The 25,119-nt window shown below is 34.8% G+C and overlaps 1 protein-coding gene across 2 annotated transcripts in view; it reads right to left on the bottom strand.

The window, feature by feature from the left end:
- VAV3 (vav guanine nucleotide exchange factor 3) overlaps positions 1–25,119 on the bottom strand; it is a 399,285-nt gene that overhangs the window by 17,093 nt on the left and 357,073 nt on the right. For both annotated transcript variants that reach the window (XM_054494867.1, XM_054494871.2), the window contains 4 exons: positions 19,516–19,550; positions 12,596–12,712; positions 11,946–12,033; positions 5,749–5,878 (listed from right to left, as the gene is read on the bottom strand). In XM_054494867.1, the coding sequence (XP_054350842.1) occupies positions 5,749–5,878; positions 11,946–12,033; positions 12,596–12,712; positions 19,516–19,550 (370 nt within the window). The remainder of the gene's footprint in view (positions 1–5,748; positions 5,879–11,945; positions 12,034–12,595; positions 12,713–19,515; positions 19,551–25,119) is intronic.

Raw genomic sequence — 25,119 nt, 5'->3', positions numbered from 1 at the left:
AGAAATTAAGCCTATATACAAATGCCTATAATTCTCACATCACTATATTCTATGTGAACTATGAAATGGAGTACTAATGATTCATAAAATTCTACCTTCAATCCAGACCACTCTCCTCAGTGCCAGCTGCATCCTGAAACACTGAATATCCGCAGGTACCTAAACATTGTGCAAAACTGAATATATTCCCTTTTCTCTTAAATCTGTTCTATTTCTTCTGTTTCCTGGTTTGTCAATGGTTTTATCACTTGCCAGTTGTCCAAAGCAAATACTTATGTACCATACTTGTACTAATTTGATTTCAAATCCTTTATCCAATCAACTCAACCTCTAAGATATACGCAAACCTGCCACTGTCCTTCTCTACTGTCACTATGCAACTCATGTCCAAAGCATGCTTATCCCTCTCATGGACATCTGCAATAGCCTCCTAACTCATCTTCCCTCTGTGCATGCCTCCCTCCAGGCCACTCCTCAGGAGCAGTCAGTGATCTTTTAAGACAATGTAAATTAGTTCATGCCATTTTCTGTCTGTAAAACTTCAATACTTTCCTACTGCAAATATCAGAATCCACTTACTATACTCCCAACACATTGGTCCTTTTTCAGTTCCTTAAACATATGAAGTTCTCTACTACTTATGAACCTTCACACAAGTGACCTCTTTGCTATGCAGGTTCCCTATTGGCCACCACCCCACACCCTGTCAGCTCTTGTAGATCCTTTAAGTTTAGCCTGTCACTTCTTCAAAAAGCCCTTCTCTGACCCTGAAGGCTAAATGGCCCTGCTCCCATTTTCTTGCACTTATGCTTCAGCTTCATAAGGATTATCAAAATTTGTGATTATTGAAGGTGCTTGTTTTTGTCCATTCTTGTTCACCAGATTGTCAGTCTTATTCACTATTATAATTCCAGTATCTAGCACAAGGCCTAGCACATGCTAAGTATTGAAAATATTTTCAGGATAAAGGGATGAATGAATGAATGAATGAAGCAAATCCAATGAGGTCACAGGTAAGGAACAGATGGCTTCAAATATGATCTGTTCAGTACATGCTAGTGTTCCACATGTCCTGAAATCAATGGACCAGACCCTTCTATGTCTGAAGCAGGCAAAAGAAGGACACTGTCACTACCTCCCAATTCTTCAGATATAGCCAGCAAACGAGATCATCTCCACAACTGAAAACTTCTATTCTGAAATATTTCAGACTTAAAGTAGCAAGGAGAGCAAAAGGAATTCCCACATATTTTTCATTCAGACTCCCCAAATGTTAACATTTTATGATGTTTGCTTTATCAATCTATGTATTTTTCCTGAGCCACTTGAGAATAAATTGCAGACATAATGCCCCTTATTGCTAAATACTCAGCACACGTTCCTGAAAAACAAAGGTATTCTCTTCTCTTGTATAACCACAGTACAATTATCAAAAGCAGAAAATTGCATTGATGCGGTACTATTTTTTAGTTAAGAGAATTTATTCAAAATTTGCCAATTGTATCACATCTTTTATAGCAACATATATACACACATATTTTATAACATATACAAAATATATGTTACTATACACACACACACATATATATATACATACACGTGTGTGTGTGTGTGTGTGTGTATCTTCCCAACCCCTGTTCTAGGATTCAATCCAAGACCACATGTTATATGTAGTTGTCACATCTCTTGATCTTCTTTAATCTGAAACAGTTCCTCAGACTTTTTCTTTAATGACACTGAAAGTTTTAGAGTATAGACCAATTATTTTGCAGAATGTCTTTTAGTTTGGGATTGTCTGATGTTTCCTTATGATTAGATTCCACTTATGCTTTTTGGGGACAATAATACCACCAAAGTGTTGGTGTGTCCTACTTGGAGCATTATATTACGAGGTACATGACATTTATTTGTCCCATTATTAGTGATGTTAACTTCAATCACTTGGTTATTACTATTACCCTTTTGTAATTAATAAGTTCTTACAGAAGATACTTGGATATTATATAAATATAGTGATAGCCATTTAAAAAAATTACCCAACTCTACTCTGTGGCCCAACTAATTCTCTACAAATAAAAACTTGGCAAAAATATTTAAGGTCTGCCTATGGGTCACAAAATAGCTAAACATACAACTTTTCCTAATGCACCAATCTGTTAACATTACCTTACCTGCTTCTCTCATGCAAACAAAGGAAAAAACCTAAGATGCTATTTTTAAAAGAACATTATAAAATCTCTAATTTCATTCCTCATTCATCAGATGAGAAAGCTAAGGCCCAGACAGGCTAAGTGACTCGCCTAAGGTCAGAAAGCTACTCTGGTAGACCTCAAAATAATTAAGTGTTCATTGTAGAGCAAGAAAGGCAAAAGTCAATTTAATGCCCTTCAAATATACAAGCCCTACAGGTAAACCTAAAGCAATCTAAGACAGGTTTGAGATGACCATTTTGGAAAATAATGGGATTTTTACAAAGATGCATAGAACATCTTTCATGGAGTCACTGAAGTTTCTAGAGGAAGCCCAAGAGCTCCCTGCTATGCCTGAGTTCTCTCTTTGTTCTTTTTCTCTCTTTTCTTCTCACTTAGAAATGCTCTTAAGTCATTCCAAAGACAAAGATAAAATCCCATCACTCTGGGAGACAGGCTGAGAGACAGCCTACAGTGGGCTCCTAACTTTAAAATGTTATGCTCCTTGCCCAATACTTTGGACACTTGCTTAATTCTAATGAATATCTTTTTAAATGTTACTTTGAATTTGCATAAGATAGTCCTGTCATAATCTTATCACATTGTACATACTTGAAAAAATAATTGGTAAACATTCTAAGAACATTCTAACCTAGAGTAGCCCAAAAGTAAGTGGCCACTACAGTGCCCTGGGGCTTTCTTTTCCAAGGTGACTAGATTATTTGAAAATAATAACAATAATAAACAGCAGGTTTCAGGAGTTGAAGTTCTATTCTCAACCTCTACTCAGAACACAGAATGGTTTCAAGCTTTACCTTGCCTGCTCTGTATCCTCCAAGGACTTTTAGAAGTAATGGAGATGCCATTTCTGTCCAACCCAGTATCCCAAGGTAATAATGCTTGGCAAATGTTATTTTTAGATGATAGCAGCATACCTAAAGCTATGAACCAAAGGTAAGCAATATGAAGACATCTTGCACAATCTTTCTACACAAACATGCAGCATTTCCTCCTTACCACTTCCTGGGATGTATAAAATGCATAAAAATAGAAGCAGTCTTTCTTAAAGGGTGAGCTTTTATCAAGACTTGGTATAAAAATAAGCAAGGTATATTTAAAAAATCATAAAGGCAAAGATGTACATTGCTATGAGTCATAATTCGTAAATGTATTCAAGCCTGAGAAATATAGGAAAGTGCTGTGTTAGAATAAGAGTCAGAAGTAGCAGCAGTAGTAGAGGAAGTAGAAGTTGTAGAGTCAGCAGTAACTTTTACTGTTTACCGTGTAAGAGCACTATGCTAAGTGCTTTATATAGAACACCTCATTTAGTCCTCAGAACCATCTTAGTCTTCCTCTAACTTTATACAAAGTTAGTATAAAGTAAATAAAACACTGGAATGGTATCACAAATTTGATCTAAGATTGTAATCCTTCTTTGCAGTAACGAATGACTAATCTTGGAGTGTTAACCACTGTGCAATCATTACCAACCTACTCCCCTTCTCTCCTTTTGAGTCGCTTTATGAGGGAGATCTTCCCTGACCACTCTATATAAAAATATAAAACTCCTCCAAGCCAGACTTGCCTGAGTTTCCCCATTAAAATGTAAACTCCATAAAGGTAGGAACTTTGTCTTCTTAATTGCTATATCCCAGAACCAGAACAGTGCCTTGCGTGTGTTAGGTGTTTAATATATATCTGTTTAACGAATGAATGAATAATTGATGAACAAAACCAAACAATAACAAATATAAAATTTTAAATGAATTGTTTGCTTTCCCTTCACAATTACAAAAAAAAGTTTTAGTGGCTTGACTCAAGTTGTCAGAATCTCTTAAAAAGACTGGGTAGGGAAGTTTGAACTCATGAGTTTATTTGTTGAAAAATTTATCTGGGGCTGGCATGGATATTCAAAGACACTCTACTGGCTATGCTTTTTTTTTAAAGAAAAAGTCCTGTAATTCCCTTCTTAGTTGTCAAACAAGTTGAGCATTAAATACTTCATTAAACATGAGACAGAATTTTAAGTTAGGCAGCTTCATTCATTGCCGGGCGACATTCTCTGAGTACCTCCACATACTAAACACTAAGGAATTGGCTGGGAGTGAATCACAGACTGAAATATGAGGATTAGTGACCTTCCTACCTAATACGGGACATCTGTTCTCCCTGTCTGCCCACTTCTCCCTCCTAGGCTCTCTAGAGCTAAGTGAACAACTCAAACAGGATTTTTCATCTAACTGACCTCCCTGGCAACTTTTATTATCTCTTGCTGCTGGGAAGGCAAAGAAACAGAGCTTTGAAAATTACATGTTTCGTGCTGGGGGAAATGTCATAGCTTCAACAGAGTTTTAAGATATTGGTAGGAAAATTGTTTTTTTAAAGAAAACTTCCATTTTTGAATGAGCAAAAATTATGCCTATTTGAGAATCTAAAATAATCAGGTAATCTTGGGCTAAAAAATAAGATAAAATCTAATAGGTGTTTAAAGTTTTAACATAAAGTTCGCTCTACTTTCATTGCACGAGCTTAGGCATACATCATTGATCACTGTGAGGAGAACATATATTAAGTTACTTAAGTAAAAAACATGTCAGTTGATGTGACAGATCGTTTGTTTACTTGAATTGAAATGTATAAAACTTCACTGATGTTGTTGAAACCCAGAGCATTACCTGTTCCCCTTTCAGTTTCTGCTTTTAGGGAAAAATATAAAGTTATATTAAACTGATGCAAATTCTGTTTTCAAATACCTCTAGATATCCCAGTTTTGCTTAGGCTAAAGATTCTAAGAGTAATGAAATTGTATTCACTTCTTCCCCAAAACACTTATTTAAAAAAAATAAAATGATATCAAATTAAGAAAATAAAATCACACCTTCTTGATGACATTTTTCAATTTTTTTTGTTACATGCTATATCTATCTCCAGGAAGATTATGTAACATTAAACGATGAGAAAAAAGGTTTTCAACTTAGACTCACAGTCCAACCATAACATGCTTTTGTTTGCATGCTAATCTTTTGTGATTAGTTGTGGCACACGGCTCATTCTGAAAGAAAGTGGCTAATGTACGGTTTTAGAAATACTAGCATCCAAAAAAACACATTAGTAATGTCAAAATTCTTAAAGTAGTCATTGAAATAGACCATAAGCAGATTTGAGATACTAGGCTAACTGGAGAGCTGTGTACCAGCCCTGCTTAAATACTGTTACTGAAACAGAATTATGACCTCACACATTACATGTAAGTTAAAAAGAGTTTAGTTAATATAAAAGTCAATGAAAAGTATAAAATGTAAATATTAGCATATCTTTTAAGTTTCTGATGATTTTTGAACATAAACATAATTTTTAATTTGCCATAAAGATCTATTATTAGACATGTTCACAAGCCTGTTGGTCCATCTGACTCTGCTTAACTCCAGAAAAGAAGTCCTTGCTCATGCATTAGCACATCCATTGGTTATATTTTAAAATTTGGAATGAAGATGTTTAATGTTATTGTGCCTCTAATTTTTAAGTGACAGCAAATTGTATTCTCAATTACAATACTCACAGCTGTTGCCTGCTCTATTACCCCTCTGTCCAGCTGAATGTTCTGGCTCCTTGTATGGAAACTGCAGAGTTGTATCTAAGGTTCTGAACCCTTCCTTGAGAGAATGATGCTTGTAGTACTCCACAAGTTCCTTTGGAAAAAAGAATCAAACATATTTTTGATAAGGATACTTTTGTTCTCAAACACATGAACTGCTGAGCACGTAGATACAATACAAGGATGACCAATTTAATGCCAAATTTTCCATAGGTATATGGAAGATTAAGCAAATGATAATCTCTCCCTGCTGTCTGGATGTACATGACACCTACCTAATAGCTGTCCTTGTTACTCAGGCCATTAATAATATGAGTTACCCCCTATTGTTATTCACAGATGGAGAACATCCTGTCTTCAGTCAGATGTAGCAAATGAAAAGAAACAATACTAAACCTCAGTTTCAGAGTAGTAATTATTGTTCTTATTTATGAAATACTTGCCTTTCTAAACCAAAATAAAAGGAACAGCTGCTTGCTGAATATATAGCAATTTCTAGTTTCCTGCACTTATTTTCTTTCAAAATGGCAGAAAAACAAACTCACACTTTTTCGTGGTAAACAAAAGTTGATAAAGCACAAATGGTACTTGACATAGTTTTAAGTTTCTGATGAAGTATAGTACCTGTCATAGCTCTGCATATCTGCTACTCACAGAGGTCAATGTAATTCTTTCCAATTTTCTCTTATAAATAATTTGTCTTAAATATATCTAAACCTAATATAATAACCACATGCCATCCTTCAGACTATGGTTTCAGAAAATTTCACAGGTTGGTTTCATAGATTCTGCAGAAATCTGAATCTCTCTACTGTAAACTGAAACTGAATAATAATTCACAATAAAAATGTATCTTATCATCAAATGAGTATTGTAGATATAAAATTTCTTATAAATATCTGAAATGAAAATAAAAGAAAAATCACTTTTAACTTAATTATTCAATGTTTCTATTGGAGCACCTTTTTAAAAATAAAAAATAAAAAATAAAAAAACAGAAAAAACCCCACTCGTTTCTTCTAAAAATCCCACTGCCATCACCTTAATATCTCTGTTCAGTGGTTATGCTCAAAGTTCCCCAGACAAATCAATGAGTCCAAAAATCAGTTGAAAGAAGAAAAAGAGAATCATCAATGATTTATTATTTATGAGAAAACTTGAGTATGTTGTGGAATGCACTGTACCAGGAGCTTCAGGGGTCACAGAGATTATAAAGATAAGCCTCCTGCCCTTGAGGAGTTCTCATCCTGGAAGGGAAAGTTCAAAGGCAGGAGAGAGAACTTGGTTTTGTGTATCCAATGGGAAGGGTGATGGAAAGTTTTGTAATACAAGTAGCTTGGCTTAAACTGAAGAACTAGTAAAATTCCAATAGCCAGGAACCAGGGAAAGATCATTTTAGGTAGAGCAGGCAGGCTGGAAACAGACATAAAAGTGATAAACAAAGACCACCTTTCATAAGCTAAAAGCAGCATAGTTTGGCTAAAGCATTGGATAAGGCAAATGGCAATTTTTCAATCTCACCTATAAAATGGGGCTAATAAACCATTTCACAGATGATAACAAATAATACATAAAGTATCTAATACATGTGAAAAATCATAACAGCTACCCCATTATCCCATGTGCCAGGCCCTTTACATGGCTTCTTATAACCTTCACTCAAGAACATTATGAAATGGGCCTTATTCCCATTGAAGCTCAAATCTCAGTGAGGTGAGTGAACTTATGCAAAGTCACATAGCTAGCGTCTTTATCCAAAGTTTGTGCTCTTAACTGTATCATACTATTAGCAAATAGTGCCTAGCAAATATAAATACAAAAACAAGAGCCGGGCATGGTGGTTCATGCCTGTAATCGCAGCACTTTGAGAGGCTGAGGCAGGTGGATCACCCGAGGTCAGGAGTTCGAGACCAACCTGGCCAACATGGTGAAACCCTGTCTCTACCAAAAATACAAAAAAGTTAGCCAGGTGTGGTGGCAGGTGCCTGTGATCCCAGCTGCTTGGGAGGCTGAGGCAGGAGAATCACTTGAACCCAGGAGGTGGAGGTTGCAGTGAGCCGAGACTTTGCCACTGTACTCCAACCTGGGCAACAAGAACAAAACTCTGTCTCAAAATAAAACAAAACACCAAAAAACACACACACAAAAAACAGGGAGGCAAAAGTGAAGTAGTTTTTGCTCTGTGTTCATGATGTACTAGGAACTTTGTTTTCTTAGACTTAAAATGTTAGGGTCTTCCAAATATTATATCTATAACTTGAAACATATGTATTTCTTCCTTTCTTCCTTGGGCCCAGATAATGTGGGTCCTTGTTGAAGCAAGAAATTTGTAATCAGACCGACCTTTAAAAACAAAGAGAAAAAGAAACAAAAGATCATGTAGAAGTTTGTATCTTCAAAATGGTTTCAATGATCAGAATATGCATTTGTATTTTGGTGAATTTTAACATGTTTTGCACAGACAGGGTATAGAATTAAATTCTACTTAGTGACCAATATTGCTATTCATTTTTTTAAATATAAAGCAAAATTCTGTGAGGTCTCTGGAAGAAATACACACACACACACACACACACAGACACACACACACATATACATAATGTCACTAATACAAACGATACCGAAGAGTTTTCTCCTAGTCTTATTACTTAAATTGAGTAAAAAGTGTTATTTTCTTTAGTAAATGTGAAAACAAACTTGAAAGGAATTATAAGCCACAGCTTTGAACTTCAACATAATTTTGTTATAGGTAATATGAATTTTATGATTTTTGCTATGAATTACAATTTATGTGAATTTGGCTAGAAACCATAGAATTATCATACTGAAAAAGGATTTGGTGATTAATACTCACCCACCCCCAAATTTTATGGAAGAAAAAATGAGTTTTCCAAGGCCTAGGGTCATGCGGCTTACTTAGTAAGCTGCAAAACACTCTTTATCACTTCACTAAGCATGGAAGATATTTTAGTTCCATTTTTACAGTCTTATGAGGGTAAATCTTCCTACGTGTTTCTAACTGGGTAGAACTAAATAGCGTCACCATGGATCTTTTCCAATTTGCCTTTATGCTTTCCGTATTTTAGTCTAATCCACCCCTGCTTTAACAGTCATTGACCTTCAGGTACAACAAGTAAATAAGAAGACTCGAAACAAAAGAAATCGCTAAGCTTTCCTTATCTCACACTGACACAGCAGTGTCAACAATTCAAGTCTCTTAAAAATAATGAGTGAGAGCCAGTCATTTCAATTACCAAGGAAACAGGCAATGGAGATGGTTTATAAACAGCATTTGGACATGGACTGTCTGGCATACATGAAAATTAGAACAAAATTAATGCCTTGTAATCTGGATACAGAAATTCATTTAGGATTTGAATTTAATGACTAAGAAAAACAAAGATTCTGATTAACCAAGCTATTGAAACTCAAGGGAAAAATGTTAGGTCATAACCACCTAAGGCCAATCTTCTCATTGAGAAACCAGTTAATTTAAAAGAAGCTCTGGAGTTTGCTTATGTCTTACATGCTTTCCAGATTTAAATTTAATTCCAGGCCCTATTGTGTTTCACAGATAGAAGAGTATACTAATACCAATAATAAGAGGATACTGAACTATTCTTAAGAAACAACTCAAATCCACAGATCACTCCTTACTTATAATAGACAAGTGTGTTATTTGACTCCAACATGATGAAAGGTAACTCCTTGAAGTTTGTATGATCTTGATTTTGAGAAACCTTCACACCAATTAATCATCTTCTATCTCCTTCCAGAAGTTCAGGTTGCTAAAACATGAGCCATTCCTTCTGACCAAGTATCCATGTGGCATTTCCCAGCCTAGGTTCCAAGGACTGCTCTATGGTGAGGTTCTTGGTGTAGATGTATTTACTGATTCTTAAGCTTCTTTTTAGAATGGTTAAGTCCTTTTGAGTTCTCCAGAAAGTGATTTCACGTGGTAAGGACTCAATATAAATTTGCTCAACAAATGAACAGAAACAAAAAGGAGGGGTAGCTTCAGATTAGTTCAGCTGCCTCTTCAGCGATTTTTATAGTTATTTGCTAAACTTGATAAAAGCGCTTTTCTGATATTGAGTTTTTTTTCCAGCTCCTTGTTTTTCTTTTCACAATTACATCCTTTGCTAATGTTTGTTAGTTTCATTTTGCTTTGCTAAAATTCTTAGTCCCTTCCCTTTAACACACTGTGATACGTGCTTCCTTACAAAAGATGCCCAGATATGGAGAAAAAAACACATATGCACGTGTCTCTAATAGTGGCATTGCTGAGATTTTATACATAACATATAAGAAAAGCTTACTTTAGTCCTGTGACAAGTACTTTTAGTTATTTTTCCAGAGAATATCATTGTAGAAACTTTTAAGGCACTCTGGCACAATTTTTTTTTAATGCTGGGTCTCTATTGCTTTCACTATAATCACAGCTTTTACATGCAGATAGGAACTCATGCATCTATGTCTACTAATCCAGGTCACTGTGGTATTACTGGCTTTTCACATCTAACCTTGGCTTCTGAAGAACTTCCTTGAGCTGAACCCAGGTGACACAAAGCTAAATTGATTGGCCCTTTTCAGTGACTATTCTTTCATCTTCTTTGCTTGTCTCCTCTGATGGGTGTTACTTTTGCTACTTTCAAAGTCTGCAAGGCTGGCAGTTATCTTTGGCCCTGCAGCAGTTTTTTAAGTCCCATAGCAACTATAACACTGTGGAGCAGCCTCATTACCATCCAAGGAAGTTCTGCAGGTGAAAGCTCAAGCTGGTATGTCTTGCAGAGATGTGGAGAGCCCCTGTGCGTGCTTTTATCATGTCTCAGCTGTGTCTGTCATTCATTATTTGTGCATCCACTTGCCACCTCCCTCCAAGTTTTCATTTTATGAAGAACCTCCTCTGGTCCAATTCTCTCTGTGCTCAGCCTGCTTGTTTCAACAGAATGTAAGTTACTTCCAGCAGGGAGGATGCCTGGATCTTGGTTACAAATTTGACAGAGTTTACATTTTCCAGGACGACCTTGCTGCCCATCCTTAGCTTTTGAACTGGGAATGATCTTTACATCCATAGAGATTTTCTAATTTTTCTTTCAACTCAAGATGCTTCAATTTCTTTAAAACACTGACACCTGCCTTGAAGCAGTTCTACATTTTTGGATAAGGCATTCAAGCTGGCCTATTTTGTAAGGCTCCCTTACACTCAGTTTAACTTTAATGTTAACATCTGCAAAGTGCTTTGAGATGTTTTCTGGAAGGATGCAGTATGTATCATTTGATTGATGGTTCAATCAATGAGTGGTCCTTCCCAATGTTACTCAAGGTACTTAGCAGTACAAATGCATCTTATGTCCTATATCCAAACTCTTCATTATCTCAAGAAACTACCAAACTTGAGAAACATACTTGAGACCACTTAAGGAAATGTGAATTTAAAGCTTACTGTTAGCAACGCATACATGATGACATATACACATTGTTCAAATGTCATACACAAAATATTCTTATATGCTAACAAAAGTATGAATAAGTTCTATTTTTTTTAAACTGTGGGAATAGTCCTTATTCATCTGATGTGATTTGACAATATACTATTTCCATTTAAATATACAATTCCTATGAAATATCAACTGTTAAGTGGCAAAAATGTTACCTTGTTAATGCATAATTATCCAAGGTAATGAATGAGAACCATGGCAGAGTGCACTTAAAATAGCAGAAAATACAAAAATCTTTTCAATTTGACTTTATATTGCATTTTATAAAAAATGAACCTAAATGTTAGACATATTTTACTAATTACAACTTTTTGTGTTATAATTTAAAATACTGTCCTCTGCCTGAATCAGGACATAGAGGCAAAGGAAGAAAAAAAGAGGAAAGAAAGGTATATTGAAAATCTGCTGTATCATTTAAACACAAACCAAAACTCTATCTAAACCTGCAAACAATTTACAACGAAGATTATGATTCGAGCAATATAAAACTTAGAGATTTATAAATTAGAATTTTCAGGATTTTGTTGCAAAATTAGAATATGATTATCTTTAAATAACTTCTCAGTGAGCAAAATTTCCAAGAAACTATAGAATTAAAATGACCTTTCTAACAAAAGAAAAATAAGGATCCCAGATTGAAAAGAAATAATCAATGCTTACCATTAAACTTTTAAATTTTCTATTTTCTGCAATGTGAAAAAAGCCATCTCTTGTTAAAATCTTGATGTGCTTTGCTTCATTATTGTACCTGTGGGCAACGAATAACTTATGAATATAAATGTGTTTTTAATCAGTATAAATCAATAATTACCAGAGGGCATGCCCCAATAACATTATAGGAATTAATTCTGCAGACAAAAATATATACCTATGCCAATACACTGGTGACAGCTAATTAACAAAATATATTTACTGGATTGGTTGAGGATACAACCAATATTTGAAGTGAGAAGGGAGGTTGGATTTGACTATTCATTATGCACAATTTATTAAGTTCAGTTTGAGAATACAGAAAAATAAGACAAAAATCTAGAAATTTATACTGTTAGTATTTACTAGAAATATACACACATCAAACCACCAAAACACAATATTATGAAAGAAATCTAATATGCCAATTAGCAGCCTATAACACTTTTCACTGTTTTTCAAAGATATATTTTCAAGTATTAATGAACTGTCTGGATAGATGCATTATTTCTTCTTCAATTAGAACTTTGGTTTTCAACTTCAGTGTTATACATGTCAGATGGTCTATGCAATTATGAAAACAGGAAATCTATTTCTGTAAAAGTACTTGTCCTACTTACTTAATGCTAATTGCATATTCTCCTGACTCTTTGGTCCTGTGCCTCACAAGGTAAGTACTATTTACCCTATTAATAAGTTCAGTCTCTGCTTGCAATCTTTCCATTGCTCCAGCATACCTGTAAAAAACAATGACACAGAAAATTTGGATAATATACCTGGAAGAGAACATAGGCTAAAAGTAAGTATCTCTCAATATTTAATTTAGTGGCAGATCTGAGCTGTTGGTAATTCTATACTAATTACATTGTTTAAGAAAAATAAATCAGAAAAAGGTCCTTTAATACGTCCAAACACAAATGCTCTACAAAACTAACAACAGCAAAATGAACAGTGCCTAATACCCACTAAGCACCTAGTAAATAAATGGGACAAAGAGGAGTCAGTGGCTATTGGGTAAAAAGACAGTTGTGGGGAGCTTAGGGACAGGAAGGAAAAAGACTTGTAGGGAGAGACTGCCCTGTATAAGATACACAGACACATTTATTTTAGCTTTTCTATATATACTATGAAATGAAATCTCCTTTAAGTATCTTTTTAAAGAAAATTCTAGTAATGTTATTTTAAATAGTTTTTTGTTATGAGATTAATTCATATAGTCCACAATTTTGATCAATTTTCTTAAGCAATTAGTAATAATGAGTAAAATTTACTTTTAAAAGGTAGATATTTTTCTTTTTCTTTTTCTTTTTTTTTTTTTTTTGCATAGAAAGAACATTTCTCATTCTCTTTATTTGCTAAATACAGGCAAGCCCAAAGCAATGCAGTCTATTTAACATGCTAGTAACTTTTTTTTTTTGAGACAGAGCTTCTCTCTATTGCCCAGGCTGGAGTGCATGGCACCATCCCAGCTGCCTGCAACCTCCGCCTCCTGGGTTCAAGGGAGGCCTGTGCCTCAGCCTCCCAAGTAGTTGATACCACCGGTGTGGTTGATATTTTTCAAAACCGGAATTCAATCTCCCTAGACTTTGCTGGCTTTAAACATACAGAAACTCCATAATAACTGTAATAATAAAAGGCCAAAATTCAATCTTAAAATAATCTTTAATGACCCCTCAAATCATATATAGGTGTAAAATCTCCTGGCAAGATACATCAGAGATTTTAGTCAATAGAACTTAAAAGAAAAATTCTGTTTAGATTGGTTCTCTTTCAAAGCTAGCCAATAATTAATGTACCCGAAAATCCTCTGGTTCACACATAGACCCATGCAACTCTGTATAAACATCCACCTGTAACGCAAACTTAATATTCATTTAAAACGCACATGGCAGGCATTCAGCAAAAGTTTGTTGATGGAGGACATGTTAGGTTTCCATCTAGTATAAAAGAGGAACTAAAGGCATTTTATGCAGATGGTACCTTGCGTTAAAAGAAAAGTTATAACAACTCATGAACTACTAGGACCTAGTATAATCTGACTCATGCCTACCTCTCTTCAACCTCATCTCTTACATCTGCCTTCATCACTAGTCTCCAGCCTTTCTTTCAGATCCAGGAGTTTCTCAAGCTCCTTTTGAGCTTAGAGTCTTCTCACAGACTGCACTCTTGTCTGGAAATACTCACACTCTATCAACACAATATTCCTTCTCATTGTTAAGGTTTAGAGGGGTCTTCTCTGACCATACCATCTAAAGAATGTTGTCCTGCATCTTGTACTACCTACTCCATTATTCTCATTACAGTATTCCTATTTTCATGGCACTTATCACAATTAGTATTTAGTGTACGCATTTTTATCAAAGCTATGCATTAATATAGTTTTAAAAGTCCATTCACATTATAATAATGAAAAAGCAGCAGTATTCCATCAGATCAGCATTCTACTCCAAGTCCCATTTCAAACACTGTACCTATTTTTTATTTTTACTTGTGTATTTCTAAATAATTATATGACAATTTCTTATCAATTTTAAACATAAGGAAGGAAAACCATCTTCTTCCTGCCACCTGTGCTCACTCCTTTATAGTGCTGTTCCTCACTCTTGTCTTTCTGTAACCTCTACAAAGCCGAGCTGTCATCTGCCCTAGTTTTGGCATGGTGTTCATTCAAAGAATATCTGCCCTCCAAAATAAAATTGCTTATGTTTTTGTTTGTTCAAGTTCTCTGTCTCTATCACAGATTCTTTCCAAATATACCTCCCAAAAATATATTTTTCAACACCATTGCTATGGTTTGAATGTCCCCTTAAAACCCATGTTGAAATTTAAGTATTGTTATAACAGTATTGAAAGGTAGAATCCTTAAAAAGTGATTAGGTCACGGGGGCTCTGCCCTCATGAGTGGATTAATGACCTTATCATAGGAGTGGTTAGCTATCTTTGGAGTAGGTTCCTGATAAAAAGAATGAGTTCATCCACTACTCTCTCTCTGTCTCTTACACTGCTTCCTCGCTTTGTGATATCTCCTGCCATGTTATTATGCAATGAGAAGGCCCTCACCAGATGCAGCCCCTCGATTTTGGACTGCCAAACTTTTAGAACCATGAGACAAATAAATATATCTTCTTTATAAGTTAACCAGTCTCTGTGGTATTCTATTATACAGGTTGAGCATCTCTAATCTTAAAATCTGAAATTCAGAAACCTCCAAAATCTGAAACTTTCTGAGAGTCAGCATGTTTCCACAAGTGAAAAATGCAGATTATAGTCAAAATGCAGTCAAAACTTTGTTTCACGCACAAAATTTAAAATATTACATAAAATTACCTTCAGGCTTTGTGTATAAGATATATATAAAACATAAATAAATTTTGTGTTTACACTTGGGTCCCATCCTGAATATATCTCATGATGTTTATGCAAATATTCCAAAATCTGAAAAAATCTGAAATTCAAAACACTTCCGGTCCCAAGCATTTTGGATAAGGGATACTCAACCTATAGCTGCATTAACTGAATTAAGACAACCACATAATCTACCTGTTAATTTTCTCTGGAGCCTTTTCTTCTGAGCCCTGCACGCTCTTCTAATTGATACTGCTTGCTCTACTAAGCCTGTTGAATTACTGTAGTCCTGGGACTTCTCTTTGCTCCCCTTTCCTGGCTTCTATATCTCCCTCTTCCTTGATTTACCAGCTCATCCTTCAGCTTTTTCTAAACATACACAGGATGTAACACTCTAAAGTCCCACATCTATGAAAATATTTTATTTTACCTAGTAATTCATAGTTTGGCTATGAATATTATTGCAATATTCATAGTTTGGTTATTGGGTAAAGAATTCTAGGTGAGAAATTATTTTGCCTCTCAAATATTAATACATTGATTCATTGTCTTCTAATTTCCATTCAATACCATTTCTAATTCTTTGTATGTGGCCTGATTTTTTTCTCCCTAGAAACCTTCAAATTCTTTCTGTATTCTCCATACTGCAAAATTTCATGATAATGTGTTTTTTATATTGTCCTTGCCTTTCAGAAGTATCTTCAATTTGGAGCCACATGTCCTTTGGTTCTGAGAAATTTCTGTATCATTTCTTTGATAATTGCTGCCCTTGGTTTTCTCTTTCTGGAATTCCTACTACTTGAATGCTGTATCCCCTGGGTCAATAGTCTAGTTTCCACATCGCTTCTCCCATATTATCTATCTCTGACTTTTTGGAAGATTTGCTAAACTTTATTTTCCAAGTCTTCTATAATATTTAACTTATAAGAGCTCCTTTTTATTTTGACTGTTTTCTAAAACGTTGAGCTTACTTCCAATGAACTTCAGTTTTCTCTTAATTTTGAAGATGTAAATAAAAGTTTTTTTAAGTTGTCTACTCACTCCAATGGTTTCTTTTTTTCTTTTTTCTTTTTTTTTTTTTTTTTTTTTTAGTTCAAGGGTTTCCTCAAATGTATGGTTACTCTTTGTGTTTGTTACTTAAGAAGGATGCATCCACAATTGACTGGAAGCTCTGTGTGTGTGAGCACCAAAATAGGTCCACTGGGTAGGAGTCTGATTTTTTTTTTTTTTTTTTTTAAGATGAAATCTCACACTGTCACCCAGGCTAGTGTGCAATGGTGTGATCTCGGCTGCCTGCAACCTCCACCTCCGGGATTCAAGTGATTCTCCTGCCTCAGCCTCCCGAGTAGCTAGGATTACAGGCACCCACCACCACGCCCAGCTAATTTTTTGTATTTTTAGTAGAGACGGGGTTTCACTATGTTCCAGGCTGGTCTTGAACTCCTGACCTCATGATCCGCCCACTTTGGCCTCCCAAAGTGCAGGGATTACAGGCATGAGCCAACACGCCCAGCTAAGTCTGATCATTTGACAAGAACCTGAAGACTGAGCTGGGAAACACTCAAAGGTCTGGATTTTAGATTTTTAACTCTATTTCGTTTCTTTGGCCAAAAGTCTTCCAAATTCCTGTCTGAATACCAAGACAGGGTAGTATGTGTATATGGGACCCAGTTGTCACAGTGTTGAAACTGAGCTACACAAGAGAACTGGAGAGCATCATCACTCAGTATACAGAGCCCTCTGTTTTCACTATGGCTTCTCCCCAGTCTCTGCTAGGCTTGATCTTTCCAAATCTAGACCCTATATGGTTCACTTTTTCCACATAATATACCTTCTAACTCCAGTGTCTCCTGCCACTGCAGGAAAGGGCAGTTTGTTCGGACTACTATGGGAAAAGGCAGGGACTCTGACATCTATCTCTTGTTCTGCATACAGATTTTAGGATAGTTCCCCAGTTTGCAGTCCCAAATCTCATTCCTGTCTTTTGATACCCCAAAACATAGATTATTGAAGACAATCATCTTAATTTTCTATTTTATTTCATTCTGTATGCAAGAGACAAAATTTAACTTATGCAAACAACTTACTTTTAAATGTAGAAATAATGAGTAGATAATATAGTTGGTGATACTTCTCAGTGACTTGAGAACTACCATGTCATCAAGCAAAGTAATTTTCTCTAAATAGTTTAGTATTACTAAAATTGAAGGTTCTGTTTTCTGGGGGAGTTGATCATTTTGTTCCCTAGCAGAAGACATTTCACATCAAACTGCCTGCTTAGTTTAAATAGACTGTCCAGGTTGCTCAAAAAAAAAAAAAAGTAAAGTAATTTTAAAATTCTACTACATCTTTATTTCTTCCTATTTTCAAGGCTCTCCCTTTGCCTGAACATCTTGCTTTTATAAGAATAATATTATTCTAACTGGTCATATTTTCAGTAGGATTTTACATATTGGCAAGGGTGCATTTTAAATCTAAGGGTACAAAACCTACCTTCGGGTGCCCTGAATGGTTCTCAGGTACCTAATAAGTTTATTTCATAAAATCCATGCAGTTTGAGGTATTAGTATTTTATCTCTCAAATCACTACCTTTGTAACTATAATGCCCAGTTACATGAAAAATGGTATAAGAGAAGAAACCTAATCATCACACTTTCAAGATTTTTAACAGTTCCTGATGTTTTTCAGTTTGATTGTCAATGCTATCAGCTCTAGACCGCAAATTAAATTTCTTTCAGGACTATAGTTTAAAATTCCACAGACACTAATGACTTCAAATTGTCTTCAATCAGGTAAAAATGAAGCACATTCCCAGTTCTATCACAAACCTGCCGCAATTTCTTCAGCAAGCTCAGTGCTGAGGCCCAGGGAGGGATATCAGGAAGGGTAGATAGTAACTACAGAAGGAAGAGTGACTGCCAGAGGAGGGGAGGTGCAGAAGGGCCCGAGGAGAATCCCATACATTGCACAATGGATTCCTACACTTTGAAAAGTAACTCAGCATTTTCCATGCTTTTGTTATAGAACAGAAAATAATCAGAACATGTAAAAAATATCAGATAACTCACATGGTAACACGCAAACCCAACTAGTACTATATATTCCCAGGATATTATATTTATATATGTATTCTGATCTCTCATTTCTATGCATGTATTTTAATATCAATAAAATAAAAATAGATTCAGTCTTTTTAAGAGGAGTCAAATACAAAATTCAGGAAAACAAATAGAAATGAGTAATGTGCTCACATTCTGCATTTTGGGGGCAGTATAGCAATGTACAGATGGCATAACTTGGAATTCTGGCTTTACCACTCACTAGTTGCATGCTCTGTTTCTTTGTTTCTTCACCCATAAAAAATAACAACAGTCACCACCACTTTTCTTATATAAATGTTGAAGAAATAAAACAAAACATGTACAGTACAAAGCATACAGTAAATACTCAGTATATATTAGTTATGATATCATAACTATACTAAATCCTAAATATATTTTTAATAGTTGGAGATATCTAGAAAATAACAATTACTATCCATTACACTTCCTAGGTTTTGTTAATGATACTGTCAGCTTCCAAGTGGTAAGGGTGCCCCATCCTTATGATATATTTTGTTGCTCTCATATGTTGTAAATTTTATTTTTAGAAGCTACTAGTGTCAACCAGAAGCAGTGGCTCACACCTGTAATCCCAGCACTTTGGAGGATCACTTGAGCCCAGGAGTTCAAGGCTGCAATGGGTTATGATGGCATCACTGCACTCCATCCTGGGCGACAGAGCAAGACCCCATCTCTAAAACTATAAAAAATAAAAAAAAAAACTACTACTGTCCTTTTTGAGCTAATTTTTAGTTTTTAGACAATGAAATCATATTTTTCTCTCTGCTTTATTAAATCTGTAAAATATAAGATACATATGCGTATGTTCCATTCCTTTCTGTGGCTGGTAAAAACTTTAAATTATCAGTCAAAGGCACTGGGCACTCATGCATGCACACACACCTCCCTCGCAGATAAAGATATGGAAAGATCAGCCATACATGAATTCATTATGGTGTTTTGTTACATCTGAAAACACCTTTAGCCGAGACAAATGGAAATGGAATATGGTTTACTACCCCCACATTTAAGGCATCCTGGAGCTAAGGGTATGGTATTTCAACCTAGCTACATAAACATTTTTAATACTTACCAGGGTTGGCAAGAATAATCTACTGGTTTGGGCACCTAGGATACAAAAAAGCAAAAACAGATTAAGTTTACTTAAGGGAAGCTTTTAGAAATCAATCATTAATTCAGTTCAGCTGACTCAGCTCTATAAAACCCTAAGTAGCACAGTCCTGGAACTATCCATCGGCAATTTTATACAGAGTGAATCATAGTACCTGTCAGATAAGTAGAAAATAATTCATTTCACTTCAATTCATTCTTTCATTCATTTTACTGCCACTGTAACTCTAAGAGGAGAGATAGCGGGCGAATATGAACTGGAAACTTTTAATATTTATTATCAAGGCAATTTAATCCTATCAAAGAAAATTAAAGTGAAAACGTTATTAAGAAAACTGAATAGCACTTTACTTTTCCAAGACCTTGGAAAAAACATGCAAAATAAAAAATATACACTGGATGTGGGTATTTAATATTTTTAATATTTTATTATTTATTATCAAGGCAATTTAATCTTATCAAAGAAAATTAAAGTGAAAACATTATTAAGAAAACCAAATAGCTCTTTACTTTTCCAAGACATTGGGAAAACATGCAAAATAAACAATATACACTGGATATAGACTCTTATTTTGTAATACATTCCAAATTCTGATTTAAAAATCTACCAACTAAGAACCTTTTATTCAGAAAAAAGGCATGGAAAATACTTATTTTTCCATTTTTTTCACATAGAGCTTCGCACAAGGAAAAATATTGCATTTGCTATTCAAACAAAGAAAGAAAACTTGTAGCTGCTGATGGTCAAATAGAAAATGAACAAAGACAAAGCAGGTATATTAATGTTAAAAATAAGAAATAAAGTACATTCTATAGAGAGGGTTACTTTAAAAATTCCTACGAATAGGAGTACAGATAGTTTGTCTCATGTCCAAATATCTGATATATGCATTCCGTGCTATTAATAGGATTTTTATATTTGGTGATTGAAAATACTGTTCCCTCATTTGGAACAGTAAAAACTATAGTATTTCAGAGAACTAGCCAATGTGAACATGTCTCTAGCCACGCTGATCTTCATAATGTGCTGTTACTATTTTGCCCTTCCAGGTTAAGAGTTATCTACAGGTTGAGCATCCCTTATCAGCAATCCTTGGGACTAGAGATGTTTCACATTTTGGATTTAAAAAAAATTAGAACATTTGAATTACATTCTACATCCCTAATCCAAAAATCTAAAATTGTATGTGCTCCAATGAGCATTTCCTTTGAGCGTCATGTCAGTGCTTAAAAAGTTTGGACTTTAGAGCATTTCAGATGTCAGATTTTCAAATGAGGAATACTCAAACTGTATCAAAAATCATCTTTCTACTCAGAACATTTCTTTGATTATTAATATTCAAATATTTCTATCCTATGGATTACATTTTTAAAATCACCACTTTGTAAAATCCTAATAAACAGCAATTAATGTTGAAGGTAAATTATACCCATTCTAACCATTCAAATAGTTTCTTACATAATTTTGTTTTCACAAATAAACTGATCTTCAATAGTTTCCCCTTTGATAAGATATACATGGCTTCTGAAATCTGATGTGAAAAATATTTCCTCTTTCCCTCTCCCTGAGTTCTTTAGAAGCGTAATGTATATATTTATTCTTAAACCAAGCTTTCCATAGAGAACCAAAAAAAAAAAAAAAAAAAGGAGACAGGAAGGAGAGTAAAGAATTTCAAAATATTCTGGCTGTGGGCTCCTTTGGCTGTTAAAAAGGCTGGAGATCCAAAAAAGGAAACAGTGACAGATTCTAAAACAGAACAGGTAACTGAGGCTGTTCCACCCTGAAGTGTCCCACTAGAGCTTTTCTCTCTTCAGTGGGTGCACTCTGACATGTGAAGATCCAGGACTACCTTCCCAGCCATGATCCCTATTACTCAGGTGGGGTCCTATCCTTTTCCATCAGTCATAGGCCCTCTGCACTTTCTTCTGTGTACTATGGGTCCTTGTCTGGACAGGTACTTCATATTTAAGATTACAGTTAATTTCCTTTTGGGAACTTTTTCATCTTTGAGCATACAGTTACTATTTTTCTCTAATGCCATTTTCTGCCAGCACCATAGTCTATCAACACTGCTAAACTTCTGCTATGAACATATAGTTTTTAAAAAACATTTTACTGAGAATATAGTATCCATACAAAATTTTATATATATATATATATATACACACACACACACATAGAGAAATATTTATATGGGTCTCTCTATATATAAATAAATATATATGTATCTATTTATGTGTGCTTCTTCCTGAAGTATACCTTATGAAGCTAGATGGCACACTTAGAAGTGAACTTTGTGTCTGTTTGAATAAACTATCACTATTTCATCCTTTTCTTGAGAAATTTCTAAGAGGATAGTAATTTTCTCTCACAATTTTTAACGTATTCTTATTGTTTCAGATATTAATTCAGACATTATAGTTTCACACTGTACAATCTCTACTTGGTTCTTTCGTAGTTCCTATTTCTCTTTTGAGGTTTTCTGTCCATTCATTATGAACACGTTTTCCTTTGTGTCCTTGAGCACCATGATAACAGCTGCTTTTAAAATCTTCTCCTAAGTCATCATATGGGAAATCACAGGGTTGATCTTCCTTTATTCTCTTTTCTGTTAAGTATGGTTCACATTTTCCTGCTCCTTTGCATACTGAGTAATTTTATATTGTATCTTGGACAATTTGAATGAATGATAAACTGTAGAGGCTCTGTATTTTCTTATGTTCCTAAAAAGAACCTGGCTTTCCTTAAAGTTTATACATAGAATTTGAGGTTTCCTCTCTCTGACTCTTTTTAAGATTTCCTACCTCCTTTTCCAGCTGCTGAGACTGCTTTAAACTCACTCCATAATCGGGTTCTTTAAGCCAGAAATACCATAAGGTTTCTATCTGAATTTTAGCTACCCTGCATGGTACAATCCAGTGCCTGCCTTTGAGCTAGCCATAAAACAAAGAAACTCATCCGAGTGTCATTCCTTTTTCCAAGTGTCAATCTTCTCCTGGGCAATGCCTTCAGATAGTTTTGTTTTGATATTTTGTCCACAACTTATAGTTATGTGTGGGAGTATTGGTCCAATAGGAGCTATTCAACAGTTACCAGAAGTGGAAACTCTTGTTGCTTCTATTACTGCTGTTGTTAGCTGGGTCTAATAATCAACCTTTTATAGATAATCTGTCTTTTCTCTCAGTTTTAATATTTTGTCTTTAATGTCTTCTGGTTTCATTACAATGCATCCAGGTGTTAATTAATTTTAATATATGCTTCTTGACTCTGAAGATTAGTTTTATTATAGAATCTGGAAAGTTCTCAGGCATTCTTTATTTGAATATTGCTATTCTACAATTATCTCTATTCTCTCCTTCTATTAAATGTATTTGTATCTCATCACTCCATTTTCTGTTTTATTTTTAACTTCTTAATCTCTCTTAACTGTTCTTTGAGCAATTTATTCAGATTTCTCCTCCAATTTCCTACACAACTGTGTCTGATATGCCATGTAATATGTCCATTAAGGCTTTTATTTCAATTACTATACCTGAATCATTTTCATATATACCCAATTAGTGTCTTGCTTTCCTCTTAGATTTTTGTTCCCTTTAATTTCTTAAACGATGTTAAGTATAAAATTTTGAATTTAGTATCTAAAATTCAAATATTTGCTATATTTGTGGGTTTAATTATATATTTTATTGTTTCTGCTGATCTTGGCATAAGGTGGTTTGTTTCTGGATTGATTTAATGATTCCAAATTGTGAATGTATGTTCCCTAGGACTTTATGTTAAAAATCCTTTGAGGAATGTATGCAAAGAGGCTCCAATCCAGAGAGCATTTGAATTTTCATTGGGAGAATAATCAATGTGGAATAATATTTTTAATTTTTATTTTTTATTTGAGATGGAGTCTCGCTCGGTCACCCAGACTGGAGTGCAGTGGAATAATCTGGAATAATTTTAAACTACACTTCTAGCTTAGAATTATTTAGGTAGTAGAGCTGGTATGAATTCCAGCTCTTCATCTGGATGGTTTTAGATTTAAGATTAGAAATTCTCAGGGGAGAATGCTTTCCTTTTTTCTTTCCAATCCTGAACCAATACCAAGGTAGGCATATCATCATCAGTGGGATGGGTTTTCTCCTAGTTCATCCACCAAGGGCTCCTGGAATCAGAGATATACCCAAGTTTGCATTGTGCTGCAGTTCCAGGCTTTGTCTCTAGTTGCCATATTGCTAGAAATGAAGTTGACCCATTTATGAACCACCTGTGTTTTCCTCAGTTCTAAGTTTCTACCTGCCTATATCAGAACTTTTGAGGAGATGGATGTAGAAAATGCAGGAAAATAAATTTTAAGCCCAGAATAGAACATTCAGCACTACTCATGGACGCCTGATAAACAATATATCCCAGAATCAAAAGCAAAACCATTTTCCAAACTCCCTCAAACTATCCCCTCCTCTTCAAATTCCCCTCTATTTATCTTCACTTAACTTGCCCTACAATTAAAAAAATTAATCTGTAATTTCATTAAGCAGTAAAATTTAAACTAGCTACTTACTAATATAAAACAACCATATTTAGTAGTCTTGCTTACAATTATAAGTTACTCTACTTCTCTGTCATCTTAAAATTTCTGAACATACTCCTTCTAGCCACGTCTTGGGTCAGCAAATATCATTCAATATGATTCTACAGGCTGATTTAATTAGTATCTACCATTGGTAATGTTCTATATATAGCTAGGGACTTGCATTTGCTTTTTCACTCCTTTATTCATTCATTCAACAGTAATTTATTAAATGCCTACTTTGTGCCAGACTATCCCTAAAACAAAACTTCAAATGCTCATTTTTATGCCTTATTCAAGAGGATGTAAACAGAAAACAGTACATGGTACATTCAATGCTTAATATTCTTGATTTGATGTCTTTAGGTTCCCAAATTTCTTAATGTTGGAATGTATAATATCCTGCCACCTGCCGACATATATACATCACTACTTTACAGATAGGAAGCCTGAATCTTGTTCATACAAAGTCCAAAAACTAGACAGACAATCATTTTAGCTTAACTAATTAAATAAGAGTGGTATCAAACTTCAATAATCTTTCAAGACTATAATGTAATATAAGACAAAAAATATGTAACATTATAGACCAATGAAACAGAATAGAGAGCCCAGAAATAATGCCACATACCTAACCATCTGATCTTTGACAAAGCTGACAAAAACAGACAATGGGGACAGGATTCCCTGTTCAGTAAAGGGGAGAAACAAGATTATGTCCTTTGCAGCAACATGGATGGACCTGCAGGCCATTATCGTATGTGAACTAACACAGGAAAGGAAAAGCAAATAACACATTCTCACTTGTAAGTGGCAGCTAAACATTTGATAAATGGTGCTGGGATAACTGGCTAGCCATATGCAGGACTGAAAGTGAACCCCTTCCTTATATGATATACAAAAATCAGCTCGAGATGGATTGAAGACAAATATAAATCCTACAGCTATAAAACCCCTGAAGGATAACCTAGGAAATAGCATTCTTGACAAAGGACCCAGCAAAGATT

Source organism: Pongo pygmaeus, chromosome 1 (assembly GCF_028885625.2).
Source record: "Pongo pygmaeus isolate AG05252 chromosome 1, NHGRI_mPonPyg2-v2.0_pri, whole genome shotgun sequence".
NCBI classification, from domain to species: Eukaryota; Metazoa; Chordata; class Mammalia; order Primates; family Hominidae; genus Pongo; species Pongo pygmaeus.
Note: the sequence above shows the minus strand (reverse complement) of the source record. Positions and strands in the feature narration are given on the sequence as shown.